We start from the raw sequence: 22,062 nt of genomic DNA on the forward strand, positions 1-22,062 counted from the left end.
CACTACCACCCACAAGATGGGTATGGGGTGCATAATAAATAACTAAACTAACTAACATGGGGTATCCACGCCTGATGCAGTGTAAGTGTACTTCTGTTGTTCTACTGCTCCCCTTTCATCAAAATAAGTGGCTCGTAGTTGGTTGAATTCTTGTACCATAGTCAGAGTTGATTTGTTTTTGTATTGAGGCTGGTATTTTCTCCCCTGACTCTATACATGACGAACCATCCCGTGAGATGGGAATATTAGGCGAACTTATAGCTAGTTTTTGATCTACACTGTAATCTTTCATATAGAATAGGTTAGCATTCTTATAAATGCTACCCTATTCCTATAGGGGTATAATTTTTTTTATAAAAACTACATATTTAAAAAAGTGTTCTAGACTAACTTCCCCGTTCTTAATCTTTTTGTACCTTTTGCAAGCTTTCGTTTGTACATAAGGTTCTTTAGATCTATAGGTATCCATTTGGGGATCGTCATTATTCGATCTAATCAGTTATAAACTCAGTTGGAGAAAATTAAAAAAAATGGGAGACCTTTGACAAACCTCCGGCTTCCTGTCCCCGTCGTGGTCACTAGATATCCGAGGTATTCCTTTACCCGAGGTAGTCCTCTGGTAAATTTGTGTAGTGCGTATGGAACTAGATATGCTAAAGTTTATGGAAAGGAGGTCGGTGGCTGAGTGGCCAGCACGCTGGATACGTAATCATGTGGTCCGGGATTTGATTCCCGGCGCCGGGGAGAAACAATGGGCAGAGTGTCTTTCACCCTGATGCCTCTGTTACCTAGCAGTAAATAGGTACCTGGGAGTTAGACAGGGTTTACGGGCTACTTCCTGGGGGGGGTGGGGGTGAAAAAAATAGTAGTTAGTAACAGTTGATTGATAGTTGAGAGGCGGGCCGAAAGAGCAGAGCTCAACCCCCGCAAGCACATCTAGGTGAATACAACTAAGTGAATACAGGGTAACGGTCGCTGGGAGGCGGTGGCTTCCGTCTTGTTTCAGAAACACGTGTATCGGTATACCTGGTGACGGTCGCTGGGAGGCGGTGGCTGGTGTCAGTACCTGTGTACACTCGTGGTGGTGAGAGGCCGTCCTCAGCACCCTCGCTCTGACACCTCTCCTGCTCTAACTTTACTTATGGTAGGTCTTGCTTCTTGCTGTAGTCTTCACTTGGTGTGACTGAGGATATTCCTGGCAGCTGATACTCTCTGCGCCTTACCAGAATATACAGGCAATATGGGAATGTGGGAGCCTCACTTGGTTTTAGTTTTAGGTTAGTTCATTTATTATGCACCCCATCCCCATCTTGTGGGCGGTAGTGGAAAGGGTTACAGAGGCACATAATGGGCTTTGGGACTGAACTCCAAAAATCATTTTCCTTAGCTAATTGTTTTTGGGGGTTCAGTCCCTGAGCCCATATGTACTTCTGTAACCCTTTACATTTCAAAGAGAACAAAGATTTTTGGGTTATATTTTAGTTTAAGTTTGTCACTATTACTTGAATTAAGTTCAATATCTGGAGATGAAGATGCATTTTCTGTGAATTACCAAAATGCTGGATAGTTTTTGCAATAAGAATATATTTACTTGAATTTACCTGATGGCCGCTCTCTCTAGTGGCCTCGACGAGGCCAATGTGGTCCAATGTGGAACACACTAGAAAAAATGTAATATTGTCGTGGGTTATTTAATACCTAATATCCTGTATCCAGTATACCTGAGCCTGTATCCAGTATACCTGAGCCGGTATCCAGCATTTCTGAGCCTGTATCCAGCATTTCTGAGCCTATATCCAGCATACCTGAGCCTGTATCTAGCATACCTGAGCCTGTATCTAGCATACTTGAGCCTGTATCCAGCATACAGGCTTCATAAGTCTGTATGTTGGATAAAGACTTTTGGAGCACTGCAGTGATTAGACAGGCTTGTGTATTGCATCTAAAAAATGCCATATGCCTTTTGTGTATGAACCACCAGACTGAACTTCTCATTCCATGGGCCTGTATCCTAGTTGTGGAATAGTTTTATCCATATTCTGTTTAAGGTAAGTATGGGTTCTAATAATAGAACTCATATTTAGCATAATTCATGTCAATAACAAAAATAGTATAATTCATGTCAATTTTAACAAATCGTCAGAAAAATATGCATCTTATGTATAAAAATTCTTTTATATTTTCAAAATACAGTACCATACATCATTGGTGCTCCTTGTGTTTGTGTATTTACACCGAACAGAAGTAAGAAACAAGGTAGATTTCAGAACTAAAATAAGATAAAATACACTATAGTAACTGTGCCTGGTTATTTGTTTTTATTTCTAGAGCAATGGCAGCTTGTTAAATAAATTTATACATTAATAATAATAATGTTAGGTAAAAGTAGATACATACAAAATGAGTTACAAGTAGAATGTCAGATTTCTAGATAGAGTAAGTATATACTATGCCTAAAGCCACTAATACACACACAGCATTTCGGGTATAAGGCAAACATTAGTTTTGTAATAAAAACATTAACCAGATGAGTCAGTTTAGACGGAGACTGGTCATCCCATGTGTGAGATGGTCAATATCTATATAGGCTGTTCTTGCTTCACAAGTGCATGCAATAATAAGCTGCAAACAGATTTTGAAAGTTTTATATCCTATTGGGTATGAGATGCCTTTGGGTATAAGATGTCCATACATGGTTCATTGTAATCCTGCTTATCCAATTTGAGACTGTGCCCTCAAAGCCATTTTCATTGCTTACCTGATTGTTTCATGCATTATTGGAAATTGACCCCATCTTGGAGAAGGTAATTTATTTACCTTCTTAATTAAAGATGAGTCAGTTTCCAATAATCTATGACACAGCATTGTGCAAGGTGCAGCAATTGTGGGAGTAAAGGAAGAATTATTTGGTTAATGGTCTTTTGAAGGATGGGAGCAAAGTATTATTTGGATATGCTTAATAAGGCAATGTCCATTTCTAGATGAAAGATAGTGATTTACCTTATAGTTTCCCATAGTCAGGGGCAAGAACCCTGTTAAGTGGTAGATTCTTGTGAAGTCACTTAACACTTTCGCGCTATCTGGACACGCCGGCGCGTCCCGTTTCGTCTAACGCTAACGCATAGTGGACATAAAGTTGAGTCCTCTTTTAAAATATTTGTATAAAATTCAATTTTTATCCGATTTACTTTGGGTTTGTTTCAAACTGCGCGCTATGAGGCTCTCTTTCTCACCACTAGGCTGCATGGTACAATAATTTCATGAAAGGTGTGGATAACTTCGATCAAATGGTATTTTGTCCCAAACGGGATGCAGGTGGGTGACTTTAGCCGTTTATACTGGTAATGCTTCCCCCATATCATGTATTATATGCATATGTCTGTTTAGGGAATTTTATTCCGATCAATATACAACCAAAAATAACTGTGTGCAACAAGTATAAACTTGACAAACATAACAAAAGTAAAAACATTTCGTGTGTGTTTGACGCTCACTGATATGTTCCAGCGTTGTTTTATATTTGGCGCTATTCTAACTTACGCTTTGTTGATATTTTTTACCTATGGGCACATAGAACATTCTATTGCGAACACATTGACACAAAAATGAATGACGTACATAGAAAATTAATGTCATGAGAGTGAAATAAGTATAAACTTTCAAAGCGCCGTGCGTCGTCCCGTCACCGATACCGGGTAACAATTTCACCACTTCCCACACTCTTGCGGGCTGGCCGCATCATTATTCTACGCTTATATTCATATCACCGTGTTGGGAATTTCATTGCGAGTCCATTGATACCAAAATTAACGCTGTAGAATAAGTGTGGAGGTGATTACAATCCCAAGAGTAAAAACATTTTGTTGCTGATGGGCGCTCACGGCGAGTCATCTTCGTAGTTATTTATTTGGTGCTGGTATCCCTATACGTTTCGTGACTTTTTTTACTGATGTTCTTCTAGAGAATTTTATTGCGAACACGTTGGTACCAAAATGAAATACGTAGCATGAGAACTAAGGTCAGAAGAGTAAAAAGAGTATACACATTTTTGTTTTTACGCTTAAGCAATAAAAACGCCGCGCGCACATTCGGTTGGCTGAGTGACCTTCGCGGAAAGCGCGAAAGTGTTAACACTTTCGCGCTTTCGATTAGAGATAACTCGTCACTGGTTTTTCTTACGATTCCGCATAACTGCCTACTTTTCTCGTCAATCGAAAAAATATTTCTATAAATTCCATTTTTTAACCGAAATGGATGGGGATACTTTTGTTTTGTAGAGAATTTATTTGCGGATTTTTTGGTACCAGAATGAATATTATATCACATAAACTTCTATGAGTAAAAAAAAAAATACACAAAGTATGTTTGGGGGTGTGGCGAGCGTGTGGCAGTGGGTTCCCTTTAGCCGTTGATATATCCAACACGTGGGAAATATTTGTATGTTTTATGTATATGTCTGTGTAGGGAATTTTACTGCGATCACTGTCATACAAATTATAAAATGTTTCAACAAGTATAAACATGACAAACATCAAACGAACGAAAACAATGCGTTCGTTTCTGCCGCGAACGCATACTGAGCGACGTGGTTCTATATTTGGCGCTTCTCTTACACATGCTTTGTACAAATGTTATACAGTTCATCTTATAGAAAATTTTATTGCGAACACATTGGTATAAAAAAGAAATACGTACATAGAAAAGTAGGGTCAGAAAACGTATAAATGTATAAACTTTCCAAGCATGATTGTGTTTTCGCCAGTGCGCTCGCGGCTAACTACTCTCCACTTCACACACTCTTGCGGGTGGGCAATTACCTATATTAAACATTCATATGCATATGTCCGTGTAGAGAATTTTATTGCGATTCCAATGATACCAAAATTAGCGATGTAGGACAACTGTAGGCTTCGCAACCATTAAGAGAGTGGAAACATTTTGTTGCTGTTTGGTGCTCTCGGCGAGTGATCTGCATAGTTTTTTATTTGGTGTTGATACTCCTTATGCTTGGGCGGCATTTTATAGGTATGCTCTTATAGACAATTTCATTGCGAACACAGTGATACCAAATTTAAATATGTGCGCCTTCAATTATTGTCAGGACAGTCAAAAGAGTGTACACTTTTTCGGTCTTACCGCGTAGGCGCGCGAAGTGCCGAAAGCATCTGGGGTATTTTTTTTTTTTGAGCGCCGAGAGCGCGAAAGTGTTAAGGGGGCCTGGTGCATGTGCACCAAAACTTCCTCAAACACACTAAATTTCTTTTGTGAATAATCTTGATGGTAAATGCTCCAACATTTAATAACGGATCAACATCATACCATGAAAAGAAAAAAAGAAAAAATGAAAAAAAAAAATCACAATTTTAAATTGATGTAAATATCTTATAATGTCACCAATTGTTATTTTATTCATTATGGTCTCAGAATGGCATGTAATGTTCATTCTCCTCTGATTAAATTACTGTATAAGAGTACAGTACTGTATAGGTTACTGTACAACATTTTTTGAATCTGGCCATCGAAATGTGTGCCAAATTTATAAGCAAAATATTTATAACTAAACGTTATGGCTTTATGACTAAACAATTCAGAGGAAATCTTAGAACTAAGAACTTTGCACAAAATATGTAAAATGGTGAGAATCGGTCAGAAATTGAAGTTTTAACCCTTAGACTGCACAATACATTATAGATGATGTGAGTAACATTACTGATACCGCACAATACATTAATTGCTGTTTTAGTGTTTTGCGCTTTAATTTAAATGCTCAGTGTGGAATATGGGCAGCTATAGTGCCAACCCGTCCTCTTAAAAATGTCACTTTTTGCTCGTATGCGCGCTATGGCTAAATTTGGACGTAATTTGGAATGAAATCGACTCACAAAAGTGACGTACTGTTCCGTTTTCTGCTTGAGTCGTCCGGCCTACTCGGACACGCTAGGAGAAGAAACTTTCAATTCACGTTTTTCATACCATTTTGAAACTTTGAGAATTTGCTGCCCACCAAACCTATCAGAGGACCCTTAACTTACTGTTGTTGAAAAAAAAAAAAAAAATTTATTTTCAATTTTTTTTCATTTTCAAATTACGTCCAATTTCGGCCATACTGGTAAACGGCTAAAAGCGACGTTATTTTTAAGAGGACAGGTTGATAGTGCAGCCACGACCGATAGTTGACAGACGCCACCTAGAAAAAAAAATCATGGCCAACATTCCTGGGTATGAGAGCCTCAGTACTGAGCGAGCCACCAAGGCTCACAGCATGCACTCACAGCACTGCTGTTCAGCTAGTGACCACATCATTGTCTAAAACTGAAAAAAATATATACTGTATGTACATGCTATTATTTAGCGATGGTAGTAGTGCAGAAGACCATTGACTTTGATAAAACTGACCAGGATTCTGATAATAGCAGGATTGTGGTGATATTTAGCGCTGTGCTCCATGGAGGGAGGAGTAATGCTGAGGGAGGGAGGGTGGTGGCGTCATCTTCCGACTGTGTGTGGCCACCTTTTATTGACTGGACTTACCATACCAGCTTAGTGGTTTACTATGGTGAATAAAACACGTAGATACTTATTTATAACGTGTGTATAGAGTTTAATAACAGCAATAGGAGTGTGTTGGGAGCTGCCATTTAGGTGAGGGAGGTGTGTCATCTGCATGACATGTCATGTTTACTGGTGACCACTATGGTCTTTGGGCACCATACCAGCTTATTTGTACTGGTATGGTGAATAAAACATGTAGATACAGTGGTACCTCGAAACACGAGTGTCCCTGTATGCGAGTTTTTCGGAATACGAGCTGGATTTCCTCGGAAAATGTGTCTCAGAAGGCGAGGGTTACCTCGGAACGCGAGTTTGTTGATAAGAGTTCAGGCCGACCTAGCGCATGGTGGTACGGCGATCGTCGCCCCTCCGCCCCTCAGTTTACCATTGTCTCCCGCCCAGTGACTATCCCTCCTGAATTCTTCACAAGGATTTACAGTTTTATGTCGGTTTTCTGGGGGGAGCCCCGTCGGCTCCCCGGAGCTATCCCAGGCTGATATGCTAATGTCAGACTTTGGCATCAGTCATGTGTATGGAGTTCTTAGGCCTACCGGGGACCACGGCCAGAACCGGGCCCCCTCAGAGAGGCAAGGGGAGCAATGGCCTATAGAAGCCCCCGTGTAGTTGGAAGCATTCTATGTCTGCCATCGACCGGAACAGGCACCCAGAAAGGTAAGCGCCCCAAAACAAACCCCTATTCTGGTTAAAATTGCTACCTAATACCGAACTAGTGGATAGAACTCCCCAACCGAAAACAAGCAAATTAGTGTGACGTCACACACTGCCGCGCCGCTGTCTGCGCAGCTCCCCCCTCCCCGGGAGGGGGAAGGGGGAGCCCCAGACCCCCCGCGCCGGCTACCCACACCTCAGTTCTTGAGGCTGATGCTATAGGCGATGGTCGTGTGCTCTGGCTCCGGTGTCGCTACTGCACTGTGCTTTGAGTGTACTCACCTAATTGTACTCACCTAATTGTGCTTGCGGGGGTTGAGCTCTGGCTCTTTGGTCCCGCCTCTCAACCGTCAATCAACTGGTGTGGTGTGGTGTTAGTTTTGTGGGTGCGAGAGCCAGGAGTTATCTTCAGTACTCGGGCTGCATGCGCCTAGGGCTGCCTTCCCTAGGTGCCCTGTAAGTACTGCCCTTGGGGCTTGGGGCCGCCTTCCACAGGCTCCTCGGGGTCTGCCTCTGCTGGTCCGTTTTACCTTTCGGTTTTTCGGCCGCCTGTTGGGCTCTTGGGTGTTCTGTTCTCCCTTGTTACCGGCAGGTAAGAGGCAGTTTGCACTGGTAGGGGCGCAGGGTGCTGCTCAGCTTGTATTTCCCGACATCGCGGCCGGCTCTGTTCCTTGGGGTTCGCTGTCCTCTTGCGGGGTTTTGTTTTTCTTTTTGTTTTTGCCTGGTGGGGGGTTCTGTCATTTTATTCAGTTTGTTTTTGCCCCTCCACTGTTCTCCTCGGTGGCGCCCCCTGCTAGGTCCCCGTGAGTGTACACGTCCCTGGGGTTCAGCTTTAGAAGTTTGCTTGGTAGTTTTGGGCGCCGGTTTGCAGCACCCTGCCTGGGACTACCTGAGCGCGAGTCCTCTTAAAGTAAACGCTCAGGACCCTGGGAATCCCCTAGGGGGCGCGTGGGTCCGATGGATGTGACCCCGGAGTCCCCACTCGCTGTGTGCGAGTTTGAGGGTTGCTCGGTCCCCTTGTCTCAGGGTGACCCTCATTGTTTTTGCCTCTGCCACGCTGCCTGTTGGGTCGGTGATACTTTCGACCCTGAGTCCTGTGAGTGTTGCTGCTTGCTTGTGACTCAATTTACCCAATCCTCTGATGATTCTATTCGGGTACAGGCGGCACGTGCGTTGCAGTCTAGGTTTCGTCTGTTGCAACGCGCTCGGTTGGTTGCTTCCCCGGATGCCCCGGGGCTGCCCCGCTTTGCTTTTCGAGACCCGGACTTGGGGGTGGGGATCGCTTCGATCCTGGTTCAGTCCGCACCTCCTCGTCCTTCCCCTTCTGTTCGTTCTGGTCCCCCGCCCCTGCTTCCGGCCCCGAAGCGTCTGAGGGTTTCGGGGTCGGAGCAGGGGTTACTTGATCTCGAGACTCGGGCAGCTTCGGGGGTTGCCCCTTCCGGGGGGGCGGCAGAGGCATTCGAGTCTTGTCTCCCGGCCGAAGCTTCAGGGTCTGACCAGTGGGCCCCCCTTCCTCCAGCTTTTCCGGCTGCTCCGTCCTTGTCTTGTGGGGTCGGGGCTTGGGGAGAGGACTCGGCCTCGGGTCCTGTGGTGACGGACCTCGAGGCTGGGGAGGGGCTGACTTGGGGGCCTTGGGCCCCGCTGGACCCCGCCTGGGTTTTTCTTCCCACTGAGCGGGGCTTATTGTTACAAGGAGTGGGGTTTTCTTTCCCCCCCTCTGCGTACGAGTTGGATTTGGTGTCGGCCCCTCCCCGGGTACGGTTCCGTGTTCCCCCGGGTACGTCGGTTCCGTCCTTCCGGAGGTTTTCGGCTTATCGCATCCAACCTGGTGTGGTGCGAGCGGCCTTTGCAGCTTACCTCCTGCGTGACCCGGATTATGCCTCAGAAATGGATCCGTCCACGTTCAGGTTTGGGACTTCGTTCCCTTTCTGGCTCCGTTACGAGGTTCCGGAGTCGTCCTGGCTAGCAGACTGCCCCTTGTTTGGTCTGGATTCCTGGCATTCCTTCTGTCGTTCCCGCACGCTGGAGTGGCGGGAAGCTTCCACGGTGCTTCAGGTTTTCCTGGGGGGTGAACTTGAGTACCTGAATGAGTGCTTGTTTGCCCCTGCCCTTCCCCGCGATGTGGGCGTTATTCAGCTCCATGTGCAGGTTCCCTCCCTTTCGGCGGCGCTCGTGGCGGAGGACTTGCGCGCTCGGGGCTTTTTGTGTTCGGCCTTGCGGTTCTTTTCCCTCCTGGAGCTGTCTTCGGATTGGCTCGTGGAGGATGTGGGGACGCTTGGGTCCGTCCCGGGGTCCGGCACCTTGTCCTCGGCTGCGCGTTCGTCGGCTGCCTTGTTGAAGCTGTTCACGCCGATTTTGCGGGATGCGGTTTCCCTGTTCTATGCTTCCCGTCTCGCGTGTCGGCAGGCGGTGCTGGGTTCCTCCGTGGAATCTGCTTGGGCTCTGGCTCTTAGGCGTTCTTCACCTTTTTGTCCTCTCCTGTTTGGGGAGTCGGCCATGGCGCAGTTTATTCAGGCTGCGTCGGCGGCTTGTCGTCCGATGTCGGACTTGTTGGTTTTCCGGGGGTCCCGGGGTGGGTCTTCCCGAAAAGGTCGTGCCAGGGCTCGGGGTTCCTCTCGTCGTGGTAGGCCTCTGGTGTTGGGTTTGGGGTTGGCTCCTCCTGCGGACCCTCCCTCGTCTGGTCGGCGCGGTGTTCGCGCTGTGCGGGGTTCTGGGTCTCGTAAGGGTCGCCGGCCCTTTCGCGGTTTGCCCCTTTGACGGGGCGATGGGGGGGCGGCTTGCGCTGTTCGCCCGCGCCTGGTCCCACGATTCGTGGGCCTTTCGGGTCGTGTCTCGCGGCCTGCGGTGGCGTTGGGTGGCCCCTCCCCCCTTTGGGGGGTCGGGGCTGGCGGGGCAGGCTTCTTCCCCTGCGCTCTGTCGAGTCGTCTTGGAGTGGGTACGCTTGGGCGTCGTCGAAACGACGTCGTCCCTCAGATGGGTTTCCCGTCTGTTTCCGGTTCCGAAACGGGACTGCGCGGACCTGCGGTTCATTCTGGACTTGTCCCGTCTGAACCCCTGGGTTCATTGCCCCTCCTTTCGGATGACTACGCTGTCTCAAGTTCGGCTCCTCTTGGAGCCGGGTGCTTGGATGGTGTCCCTGGACCTCCGGGACGCTTATTGGCATGTCCCGATTCATCCGCGGTTCAGGGACTGGCTCGGTTTTGTAGTGGGGCGTCTGAGTTACCGCTTTCGTTGTCTCCCGTTCGGGTTGAACCTGGCACCTCGCGTGTTCACACGCCTTACACGGGTTGTGGTGGCTCGTTTGCGTCTCCTAGGTGTTCGGGTGTTGGCCTACCTCGACGACTGGCTGGTTTGGGCTCCCAGCCAGTCAGCTTGCTTGCTAGCCAGGGATTTGGTTCTTTCCCAGCTCGCCGGGTTCGGGTTCTTGGTGAACTGGAGGAAGTCCCATCTGGTTCCCTCTCAGGTTCGGACTTGGCTGGGTCTCGTGTGGGACTCTCGGACCGCCTCCTTGTCTCTCCCTCCGGAGTCTCTCCTGCGGCTGCGGTCCCGCCTTCGTCGGTTTCTGGAGGGCCCTCGGGTCACCCGGCGGTTGCTCGAGGGGCTGTGCGGGAGCCTGAACTTCGCGATGGTGGTCTACCCGCCGGGTCGGGTTTGGCTTCGACGGCTGTTCTGGTTCCTTCGGGGTTCCCCCTTCCGCCTCTCTCGCGATCGCAGAGTTCGACCCCCGGGGGACTTGCGTCGGTTGCTGCGTCACCGGCTTCCTCTTCGGGTTTTTCGGGGTTCAGTGCCTTGGCGCCTACCCGAGCCCTCGCTCGATGTGTACACGGATGCGTCGTCTCTCGGCTGGGGTTTTGTGACCAGTGCTCACCAGGCCGGCCAGGGGCGTTGGGATCCGTCCTTCCGTCGAGCTCACAGTACGGTGCGGGAGTTCGCGGCAGTGTGGTTTGCTCTGGGTAGGATTCGGGTGGCCCGCGGATCGACGATTCGGCTCCATTCGGACTGCTCTCCGGTGGTTCATTGCCTGAACCGCGGGGGTTCGATGCGGTCCTTGTCTCTTTGGGGTTGGTCGCTTCGGGTGACTCGTCTGCTGAGTTCTCGGGGTTTGGCTCTCCTGGCGGTTCACGTACGGGGCGTGTCCAACGTCTTGGCCGACGCCCTGTCTCGCTTCGTTCCCCTCTCCACGGAGTGGACGGTCGACGACGAGTCCTTCCGTTGGCTTTGCCAGACGTTCGGGCGCCCCGAGGTGGACCTCTTCGCGTCGGCGTGGTCGCGGCGTCTTCCCGTTTATGCGGCGCCCTTCCCCGATTGCGAGGCCGTCGGGGTCGATGCCTTTCGGCTCGACTGGTCGAGGTGGGGGTTCCTGTACCTCTTTCCCCCGGTTCGGCTGTTGCTCCAGGTCCTGACTCGCTTAGAGACTTACCGGGGGAGAGTTGTCCTTCTGGCCCCTTGGTGGCCGGCCCAGCCTTGGTTTCAGGCGCTGGTTGCTCGGTGTCCGAACCCGAGGGTTTTCCCGCGGCTCCGCCTCTTTCAGCAGATCGGGCCGGTACGTCACGTAGCTGGTTCGATCTTCTCCTCGAGTCTTCGCGTATGGTTTTTTTGACTCGAGTCTATCATCATCTCTATGGTGATCAGGTGGCCTCCTTGTTGGTGTCCCACCTGAGGGCTTCTTCTCGGCGGCAGTATGAAGTTTCCTGGCGGTCCTTCCGTTTCTTTTTGCGTCTTCGTCGTGTTAGCTCCTTGTCTGTTCGGGTGGTCTTGTCCTTCCTCTCGTGGTTGTTTCAGGACCGTCATCTTATGCCTAACACTGTCGCTTCGTATCGTGCGGCGCTGGCGGAGCCGCTTCAGCTTGCTTTCGGTATCGATGTTACGTCTGCGCCGTTTCGCAAGCTGTCTCGTGCATTGTTTCACCTCCGGCCTGCTCATGCGTCGCCTGAGCCGTCCTGGTCTTTGGACAGAGTGCTCGCTTTCCTTTCATCTCCTCGTTTCGTTGTGGCCCCTTCGGTCCAGGATTGTTTTTCCAAGGCACTTTTCTTGTTGGCTTTGGCCTCTGGGGGTCGGGTAGGGGAGCTTCATGCTCTCCTCCGGCGCAGGGGTTTCTGCTCTTTTGGTCGTGGTGATAGTTTTGTTCGTTTGCAGCCGTCTCCTTCTTTTCTGGCGAAGAATGAGACTGCTGCGTTCCGGAGGGGTCCATGGGTGGTTGATGCTTGGTTGGTCAGTCCGGGGGTGCATCATGTTTTGTGTCCGGTTGCGGCGCTTCGCCGTTATTTGCGCGCCACAGCTTCTGTGTCCGGGGACGCGCTGTGGGTTGATCCGGTTTCCCTTCTTCCCTGTTCGCGGGTTCGGGTCTCTCAGGTCGTCCGCAGGGTTATTAGGTCTAGCCAGCCTGCGGTCTATCCCCGTGCCCATGACGTTCGTAAGTTCGCGGCTCTTGCTGCCGTCTTTGGGAATATGTCTTGGTCTGATATTCGGGCGCGGGGATTTTGGCGGTCGAACAGGGTCCTGGCTGCTCGTTACCTTGTGCATGTCCCTGGCCCTCGTCGGGCCTGTGTTGCTTTGGGTCGGCGGTTGCAGCCAGTTGTCTCGGCTTCGAGTTGAGGGGTGAGCGACGACCGCCTCCCGGGTAAGTCCCTCTTTTTCTGTCTGTGGGTAGTTAGCTCCGGGGAGCCGACGGGGCTCCCCCCAGAAAACCAGCGTTGAATGTAATGAAACGCCATTTTCTGGGTGAGTCCCGGAGGCTCCCCGGCATCCCTCCCTCCCTCCGGTCGGCGGTTTTTTCGCGTTTTTGACATCCAGCCTCAAGAACTGAGGTGTGGGTAGCCGGCGCGGGGGGTCTGGGGCTCCCCCTTCCCCCTCCCGGGGAGGGGGGAGCTGCGCAGACAGCGGCGCGGCAGTGTGTGACGTCACACTAATTTGCTTGTTTTCGGTTGGGGAGTTCTATCCACTAGTTCGGTATTAGGTAGCAATTTTAACCAGAATAGGGGTTTGTTTTGGGGCGCTTACCTTTCTGGGTGCCTGTTCCGGTCGATGGCAAACATAGAATGCTTCCAACTACACGGGGGCTTCTATAGGCCATTGCTCCCCTTGCCTCTCTGAGGGGGCCCGGTTCTGGCCGTGGTCCCCGGTAGGCCTAAGAACTCCATGCACATGACTGATGCCAAAGTCTGACATTAGCATATCAGCCTGGGATAGCTCCGGGGAGCCTCCGGGACTCACCCAGAAAATGGCGTTTCATTACATTCAACGCTGGTTTTTTGGCCATTTGAGCATAAAAGATATTATATATCTCGCAATGGGTCTCAAGAAAGCCATTGATAAGGTTCAACCTAAGAAAATAGCTGTGAGTAGAGGCAGTAGAGGATGTCCCTTCTTGATTAACCCTTAAATGGCGCATAGCTATATACCATTTGACACCCACAGGCGCATACCAAAAAAAAAAAAAAAAAAAAAAAAAAAAAAATTATTTTTTCTTCCTAACCTGTTAATTTGTGTTCACTGATCACGTGAAAAATAATAAAAAAAATCCTAAGTGGCATATATTGCCCGCTATAGGGCGAGGAATTCTGGCAAAAAATAGGTGCTGACTCAGCATTCGTCCCAGGCGGTCTGTTGATCGCCAGCTGTCAGGCCGGAGTTGCCACAAAGAGATAATTACCTAATTATTTCAATGTCTCTGATTGATTTTTCATAGTTTTTTTGCTGTAATATTATTCAATAGTGTGTAGTGTGATATATTTATATAATAAAATGAGTGAATCATCACTGTACTCAAAAATATGGTGTGCATATTGTTGATTCAATTATGTTCATCAAACAGTGAACAAATACTTTGTCGGTTATTACACTACATACACAGGTTATATATAAGTATCTGCATGTTTTGTTCACCATAACTGTACATCTAAGCTTGTATGGTGAGTAAAGGCACAAAGACGTAGGACCTCACACAGTCAACTGATGGCTGCCGCCCTCAAGGCCAGACGCACTAATATTTCTCCTACAACAATACTGTTTGTGGTGCTATTATGCTATATACACACATTATATATAAATATCTACCTGTTTTATTCACCATACTTGTACAAGTAAACTGGTATGGTGCCCAAAGACCATCGTGGTCATCAGTAAACAACATGGAAAGTCCTGCAGACGACACTCCTTCCTCACCAAAATGGCGGCTCCCAACCTACTCATCTCGCTTTTTATACCCTCTATGCACACGTTATATATAAGTATCTACATTTGTGTTCACCATAGCGAACCACTAAGCTGGTATGGTGAGTGCAGTCAATAAAAGGTGGCCACACACAATCAGAAGATAATGCCACTACCCTCCCTCCCACAGCATTACTCCTCCCTCCATGGCGCACAGCGCTAAATATCACCACAATCCTGCTATTATCAGAACCCTGGTCAGTTTTATCACAGTCAGGGGTCTTCTGTAATAATATCATCGCTACATAATAGCATGAACAAGAATATTATGGCATTTTTAGGCGATGCTGTGGTCACAAGCTGAACAGCAGTGCTGAGAGTTCATGCTGCGTGCGTCAGGCTTGGTTGCTCACTCAATACTGAGGCCAATAACACCCTGGAGTTTGGCCCACGATTTTTTTTTAAATGGCGTCTGTTTACAAGAGCCCTGATGAAGGTGTGGTGAACCCCGTGTATCCGCGGGCCGTTTAAATCTTTCGTAGTACTCCAAAGCATCACATGATGTGATGCGCAATTTACTGCAAGTCGGTCAAAGCATCATATGATGCGATGCGCAATTGAAGGGTTAAGAAAATGTGTGAAGTATGGGAAGAACTGCAAAGTTCTGTTGAAAAAACTCACTCAGATAAAGCTGTAGCAGGCCGTTGCATTGACCTTTTAAATGACAATGTGATGTCTTACTACAGATAAGTGTTAAAATGTAGGGAAAAACAAGTGTCTTTAGATAGATTCTTAGTAAGACAAACAAGTCCTAGTGGTATGCAGGCAAAATGTGCCAGTGTGTGTGCTCACCAGTGAAGTCCTCACTGCCTGATGTGATAATGGAAGGGGACTCCCCTTCCAAATAGTAACTCCTCTCCTCCTTACCCCTCCTCACCATCCTTCATACGCCTACAGCATTCAACAGCAAGGTAAGTAATAGCTTGAACATAGTTTTGTAGGTTTATTTAGATGAATTAGGTATAAAAATTTAGTTTGATGTGGGGTTTTTGGGGTAGTCAGGAACGGATTAATTCATTTCCCATTATTTCTTATGGGGAAATTAGCTTCGGAATACGAGTTTTCGGAATACGAGCCGTCTCCAGGAACGGATTAAACTCTTAAACTGAGGTACCCCTGTACTTATATATAATGTGTGTGTGTGTGTGTATATAGTGTAATAACAGCACAAACAGTATTGTTGGAAGAGAAATATTAGTGTGTCTGGCCTTGAACCAGTGACAGCAGCAGCCACCAGCTGACTGTGTGTAGCTACATCTCTTATTGCTTGAACTCACCATACAAGCTTAGATGTACAGTTATGGTGAACAAAATATGTAGATACTGTACTTATGTTTACTGTCTGTGTATAGTGAAAAAAAGCAAAAACAGTATGGTTGGAGGAGTATGTTGGTGAGTGAGGAAGTAGTGTGGGGAAATCTGGCTCCAGTATAATACTAAGAAAATGTATAATTATGTGAATGTAAAATAATGATAAATTCTAAGATAGCTCGAAGGACCAGAATGAGTAATTAACCCTCAAACCGCTAGGGGCCCAAATGTAATTCACACCCACAGGCGCAACAAAAAAAAAAATCCAAAAAATTCTTTCGTTTTATAGAAGTGTTCATTTTTGTTCCCTGATCACGGAAAAAATAACAAAAAAATCATAGGTGGCATATTTTAGCCGCAATAGGGTAGGGAAGTGTGGCAAAAAAGGGGCGTTGGCAGAGCCTTCGCCAGATGAGGTCTACTCCGCCCGAGCTGTCAGACGGCAGTTGCCACAAATATATTATTACCTAATTATTTCAATGTCTGATTGATTTTTTCTTAGTTTTTTTGCAGTAATATTATTCCATACAGTGAATTGTGGTATATTTATATTATAAAATGTGTGAACCATCGCTGTACTCAAAATTATGGTGTGCATATTAGTGATTCAATTATTATGTTCATAAAACAATAAACAAATAGTTTTGCTGTTGTTACACTATATACACAGGTTATATGTAAGTATTTGCATGTTTTGTACACCATAACGAACTACTAAGTTGGTCTTGTGAGTCAAAAAGCAACGAGGAGTGACCGCCAAACACCAACGAGCCACTCACTGCCACTCCCTCCCTCAACACCACCTCATTCACCTCCTACAATACTCTCTGTATTTATTCACTATACACAGACGTTATATATACGTATTTACATGTTTTGTTCACCATAACTGTACATCTAAGCTTGTATGGTGAGTAAAGGCCACAAAGACGTAGCTACTCACACAGCTGATCGGCGGCCGCCCTCAAGCCCAGACGCACTAATATTTGTCCTTCAACAATACTGTTTGTGGTGTTATTACGCTATATACACATATTATATATAAGTATCTACCTGTTTTATTCACCATACCTGAACAAATAAGTTGGTATGGTGCCCAAAGACTATTGTGGTCACCAATAAACAACATGATAAGTCGTGCAGACGACGCCACCGCCCTCACCAAAATGGCGGCTCCCAACCTACTCCTCTTGCTGTTTATACCCTATATACACACGTTATATATAAGTATCTACATTTGTGTTCACCATATCGAACCACTAAGCTGGTATGGTGAGTGCAGTCAATAAATGGTGGCCACACAGTCAGAAGACGACGCCACAACCCTCCCTCCCACAGCCTTACTCCTCCCTCCATGGAGCACAGCGCTAAATATCACCAGAATGCTGCTATTATCAGAATCCTGGTCAGTTTTATCACAGTCAGGGGGCTTCAGTAATACTATCACTGCTAAATAATAGCAGTATCATATATATAATGGTATTTGTAGGCGATGCTGTGGTCACAAGCTGAACAGCGGTGCTGTGAGCTCATGCTGCGTGCGCCAGCCTTGGTGGCTTGCTCAATACTGACGCTCTCACACCCAAGAATGTTGGCCTGGATTTTTTTTCTAGGTGGCATCTGGCAACTATCGGTCGTGGCTGTACTATAGCTGCCCCTATCCCAGGCGGGGAGTTTAAATTATAGCGCTAGACACGAAATCATATATAAATGATGTGCGCAGTTTCGGTTTTGTCACTGATATCATTTATATATGATATGCGCGGTTTGAGGGTTAAATGAGAAATCAGTGGCTTATAGATCTATGATTATATGGATAAATTCTATTAATTAACACTTTCGCGCTCCCTGGGAATAGGCTGACCGTAAGCCCTAAGTGGGCCGTTCGTGTCGGCCTACTGCGCGTCAGCACTAAAATGTTTATAATCTTTTCGGGGTGGGGAGCTTAATTTTGGCGGTATGTATTTAAATTTGGTATCATTGTGTTCGCGAGAGAATGCTCTAGAGGAATATATATATAAAATGTCACCAAAGACAATATGAGAACCACACCGAATAACAAACTGTGGCGTTCGTTAGCGGTGAGCGTAAAACCGGGCATCAATGTTTACGATGGTTTTTATGTTTGCGAACCCCAGAATTGTTATTCGTGGTTTATTTTGGTATCATTGTGACCGCAATAAAATTCCCTACACGGACATATAAATATACACAATAAATAATGGTGTCGCCCCACCCACAGGAATGTGGGAAGTTGGCTTAGGGTTACCCGCTCCAGCGCGCCCAGCTGCACATGCGCTCAACCACAACTGAAAAGTTTATACTCTCCTCATGTCTGTGACCCTCATTTTCGATGTACGTGTTTTTTTTTGGTATCGCTGTGTAGCTAATGAAATGTTCTATAAGAACATATGTATAACATTTCACCAAAGCTAACATTACGCGACCAGCAACCAACGAACTGCGTGCTTTGTTTCGGGCTCACGCTAAACTCCGCTAAACTCTCCCTATATGTTGCTACTCTGATTGTGTTTATCAAGTCAAAACTTGTTGCATATGGTTTTGTTTGGTATCACGGTGATCGCAATAAAATTGCCTACACAGACATATGCATAAAAGTGGGTTACACGTGCGCGCCTCACCGCCAAACACCCCCAAACACGTCGATGCCTCACCCGCCCAAACACCCGTTTCCACGCCCGCTACACCCAATACACCCGACAAACAAAAATATTGTTCCAATGGAAGTTTTTGTGCTACATTGTTCATTTTGGTGTCAAAATACTCCCAAGAAGATGCACTATGTAGACATACCAATCTGAGCACTAAGAACCGGAATATATATAGAGCTACCCACAGCAAAGTATGAAGAAGTAATAACCTCAAAATGTGTAATATAAATTATGTGTACTTACCCACGATGTGATGAAGGAAGGTCAACAAGTTGAGCATTTGATTATCCACTCCACCGGCTTCAGGAAAATGTCCCTGAAGTTGCTCAACAGATGTTACGTTAGGTGGAGTGGAAGCTTGCAGAGGAGTTATTTCTTTGCTTTCCAAAATATCCTCTTGCGGTGATATTTTGTGTAGCATGGTGTGGCACATAGAGCAACTCCACATGTCCTGCACTGATACATAGTCTTTTCTAATTCCCGACTTGATACAAACTCGGCACCGTTTCCGTTTAGCAATTTTCAGTAATGCACGAGTCAACTTCCTGTTTAGCCTGTCCTCTGAATCAACAATGCGTGGGTTTTTCACAGGTGGAGGAGTAGCTTCAGCTTGAGGTGCAGGCGTTTCAGTTTCAGGTTCAGTGTCTGATGTCTGATGAGGATGAGGCATGTGGTTGGCGTGGAAGACGATGAAATAAAGGACGCCTCGCTCCAGATGGGCCAGGTGTTGCCAAATCATGAGAAGGATCCTGGTAATCATCAGCATGTGGGAGAGGGCTTTCAGTAGCAGGCCACTCATCCATGTCCCACCTCAACAGGGCCCATATTGCTACTTCATGAAACTGGAGTAGGGTCAGTTTCTTGGCATCAGTTGTGTACATCTTGTACATCACATAGGCATTGTGTATAGCCATCTGAAGGAAGTAAAATGTGATCTTCTTAGTCCACTTATGCGACTTCCTGGTGAACCTGTAATATTTGACCATTTGGTCGAAGTGATCAACTCCCTTCATGTTGTTGTTGTAGTCGCAAATGGCTGTTGGTTTGTTTACAGTTACAATCTGAACAGATGATGTTCCGTCACGTTTCTTCACTCTCTTCCTTCTCTGTACTTCCTGTGTGTCAGCATTATGGCAGTTTGTGATCACTGACACCACTCTCTTGTCTTTCCAAAGGATAACAAAAGTGTTATCCTTGCGCCTGAAAATAGTCTGATCAACAGCGAATTTACCTTTGGCAAGTTTTTGCAGCTCTTTAGGGGCACCACGCTGCAATCTGAGTGTTCCACAAGTGTACACACCATTTTCCCTTAGCAATTCTGTGAGATGGACAGAGTTATAATAATTGTCCATATAAAGATGATAACCTTTGTTCAACAAGGGTCGCATAAGGCCCATCACTGTCTCAACTGTTGTCTTGCCCACTCCAGAATAAACCTCGAAATCAATAATATAACCAGTCCCTGCCTCAGCAAGCATGTACAACTTTACCCCATACTTATCAGGCTTATTGGGGTTGTAAACCTTGAAGGATAGACGACCACGCCACGACATTGTACCTTCATCCAAACTGAGTGCTTGATTGGGGACGTAGTAAGAGCCAAATTTGTTGGTCAAATAGGTAATGATGGTGCTGAGTTTTATCATGCGGTTCTTGTTGTTGGGTGGAATTGCAAACTGGTTATAAGTATGAAAAAACTGGGCAATATGTTGGAATCGTTTTGCAGTCATGAACACATTGAAGGTCCTCATATGCCACAACCGGCTTGTTTGCCAGTACATGCGCATTGTTGGGAGTCGTGCAATACCCATCAAGATTGATAAAGCCAAATACCTTGCCATTTCCTTCACAGATACCTCCTTCCACAACCTCATAGTGCGCCTGGAAGCATTCTGAATAAACTGCCTGGCATACCTGTTAGTTTCCACTGTGATGAACTCAATTAGGGCACGGGTCAGAAATAATTGAACAAATTGCAGGGGGGTAATTGGCACTGGGACAGTTATGCCTGGTGTGGCACTGAAACTGCCTACAATAGGTGGTGTATTGTCAGTTGACCAGGCAGCATCGGGATTAGGCTGTTGAAGACGTCCTGCACGCCTCCTTACAGGTGCCTTAGGGCGGCCCACATCCGCTGCCTCATCCTCAATCCCCTCGCTACTCTCCTCACTCGATGATGAATCAAACTCATCAGACGACGCTGTCCCCTCATTATCACTACTGAAATCACTCTGACGCTCTTCCCCTTCAGCATCTGCCTCCACATCTGACAAACGATCCAACAAATCAGGAATTTTACTAGGGGTAAGCTTCACATTGCTGAACCTTTTGTACAGCTCACTCAACTTATCTTCCGCGGTCATTACACTATCCTTCTTGGGGGTAGAGGTGCTCTGTCCTTTACCACGATCCATGTTTGCAAGTAATAATGCGTTGTAAAGAGACAGGAACGAATAAACATTGCTACACAGGGCAGAGAGTGGCACAGGTTCTGGACGCGGGAGCGCGGTAGTCCGGTCACGAGAGACGTAAACAAAGGACTAGGCCGACCGCATGGCGTGACCCAGAATCCCATGCGGCCTACGGAGGATTGTGGGAAAACAATGGCGCTCATTTCAAAAAAAAAAAATTGAAGATCGCATAGAAACTTTTTTTTTTACAAATTTTTATATCAAGTGACGCACCGATGCGTCACTGGAACACATTCAGTAGAAAAATGAGTGACGAGATATTAAGTCTGTGGAACGCGAAAGTGTTAAGCAATGACTGTAAATTATATAATTCTAGAGCCAGCCTCCCATGACACAATTTGGGGGGGTATTCTATAAGATTAATCTATGTGGAACATATATTATGCAATAATAATAATTATAATATGCACACACATAAATAATGAGTAAAATATATAATGCAAAATACTACTGCCATATGAAGATTAATAATGCATAACTGGCAGTATCAGATATGTAGATATATATATATGGATATGGACTCTAAATAATAAACTACTATCTACAATGAAAACTGATTGTCTCAGCTGTGACAGAGGACGTAGATGCAGTCCACTGTACGTCTGGCTGGAAACAGTTTGAGATAGTGTTAAGCTGGCGCACGTGAGGGTATGGCGGTCACACGCTTCCTCAAGGTGTTGCACCATGCTGCAATAATGATAATCCCGTAATTTCCACCTCCAAACTAGCATTCACACACATATACGGTAATATCTAAATATTTGGAGGGGAAAGAGCTACACTTACATGAGATTATTTTTACGCCCGCATCATAACGACATGGCACCTACATGATCTTATTTAAGAGCTCGTTAAATAGAACAAATGAGGTAAAAATGCCTGCCGAACTGGTGTCCGTGATTCTGGGAAGCTGCGTCCTCAATCTGGCATCTAAAGATGTTCGGATGCCGGTTGGATGAGAAGATTTTGGACCGCTTACGGAGAACCACTTGTTGATCGCAAATATGGCGAGAGTCCTCCCCTTCTCCTCTTCCCCAAAGTCGCGCATGCGCAATAGCTCGCCGTGAGGATTCGAGCATAAATTATATTTATTTGTTAACGCTAAATAGGGAAGGGGGCGTGTATGAACACTCTTGATGATTAACACTTTCGCCCGGGCATGACGCAGCATTGCG

General features: G+C 46.6%; 2 protein-coding genes across 3 annotated transcripts in view; one reads left to right on the plus strand and one right to left on the minus strand.

Annotated features, from left to right (window-relative positions):
- Positions 1-1,009: 1,009 nt before the first annotated feature.
- MetRS (methionyl-tRNA synthetase 1) overlaps positions 1,010-22,062 on the plus strand; it is a 118,169-nt gene continuing 97,116 nt past the window's right edge. Inside the window, exon 1 of one of the 2 annotated variants that reach the window (XM_045769157.2) lies at positions 1,010-1,144. The gene's annotated coding sequence lies outside the window, so the exon portion shown is untranslated. The remainder of the gene's footprint in view (positions 1,145-22,062) is intronic. The other variant, XM_069304035.1, reaches the window with a different exon arrangement.
- LOC138351785 (piggyBac transposable element-derived protein 4-like) lies at positions 19,055-20,830 on the minus strand. The gene has a single exon (XM_069303788.1). The coding sequence runs from the start codon at positions 20,828-20,830 to the stop codon at positions 19,055-19,057; it is 1,776 nt and encodes a 591-aa protein (XP_069159889.1).

Source organism: Procambarus clarkii, chromosome 51, assembly GCF_040958095.1.
Source record: "Procambarus clarkii isolate CNS0578487 chromosome 51, FALCON_Pclarkii_2.0, whole genome shotgun sequence".
Lineage (NCBI taxonomy): Eukaryota > Metazoa > Arthropoda > Malacostraca > Decapoda > Cambaridae > Procambarus > Procambarus clarkii.

Coding starts and splice junctions, on each gene's coding strand:
- LOC138351785 (XM_069303788.1), bottom strand. CDS start 20,830: ATGGATCGTGGTAAAGGACAGAGCACCTCTACCCCCAAGAAGGATAGT.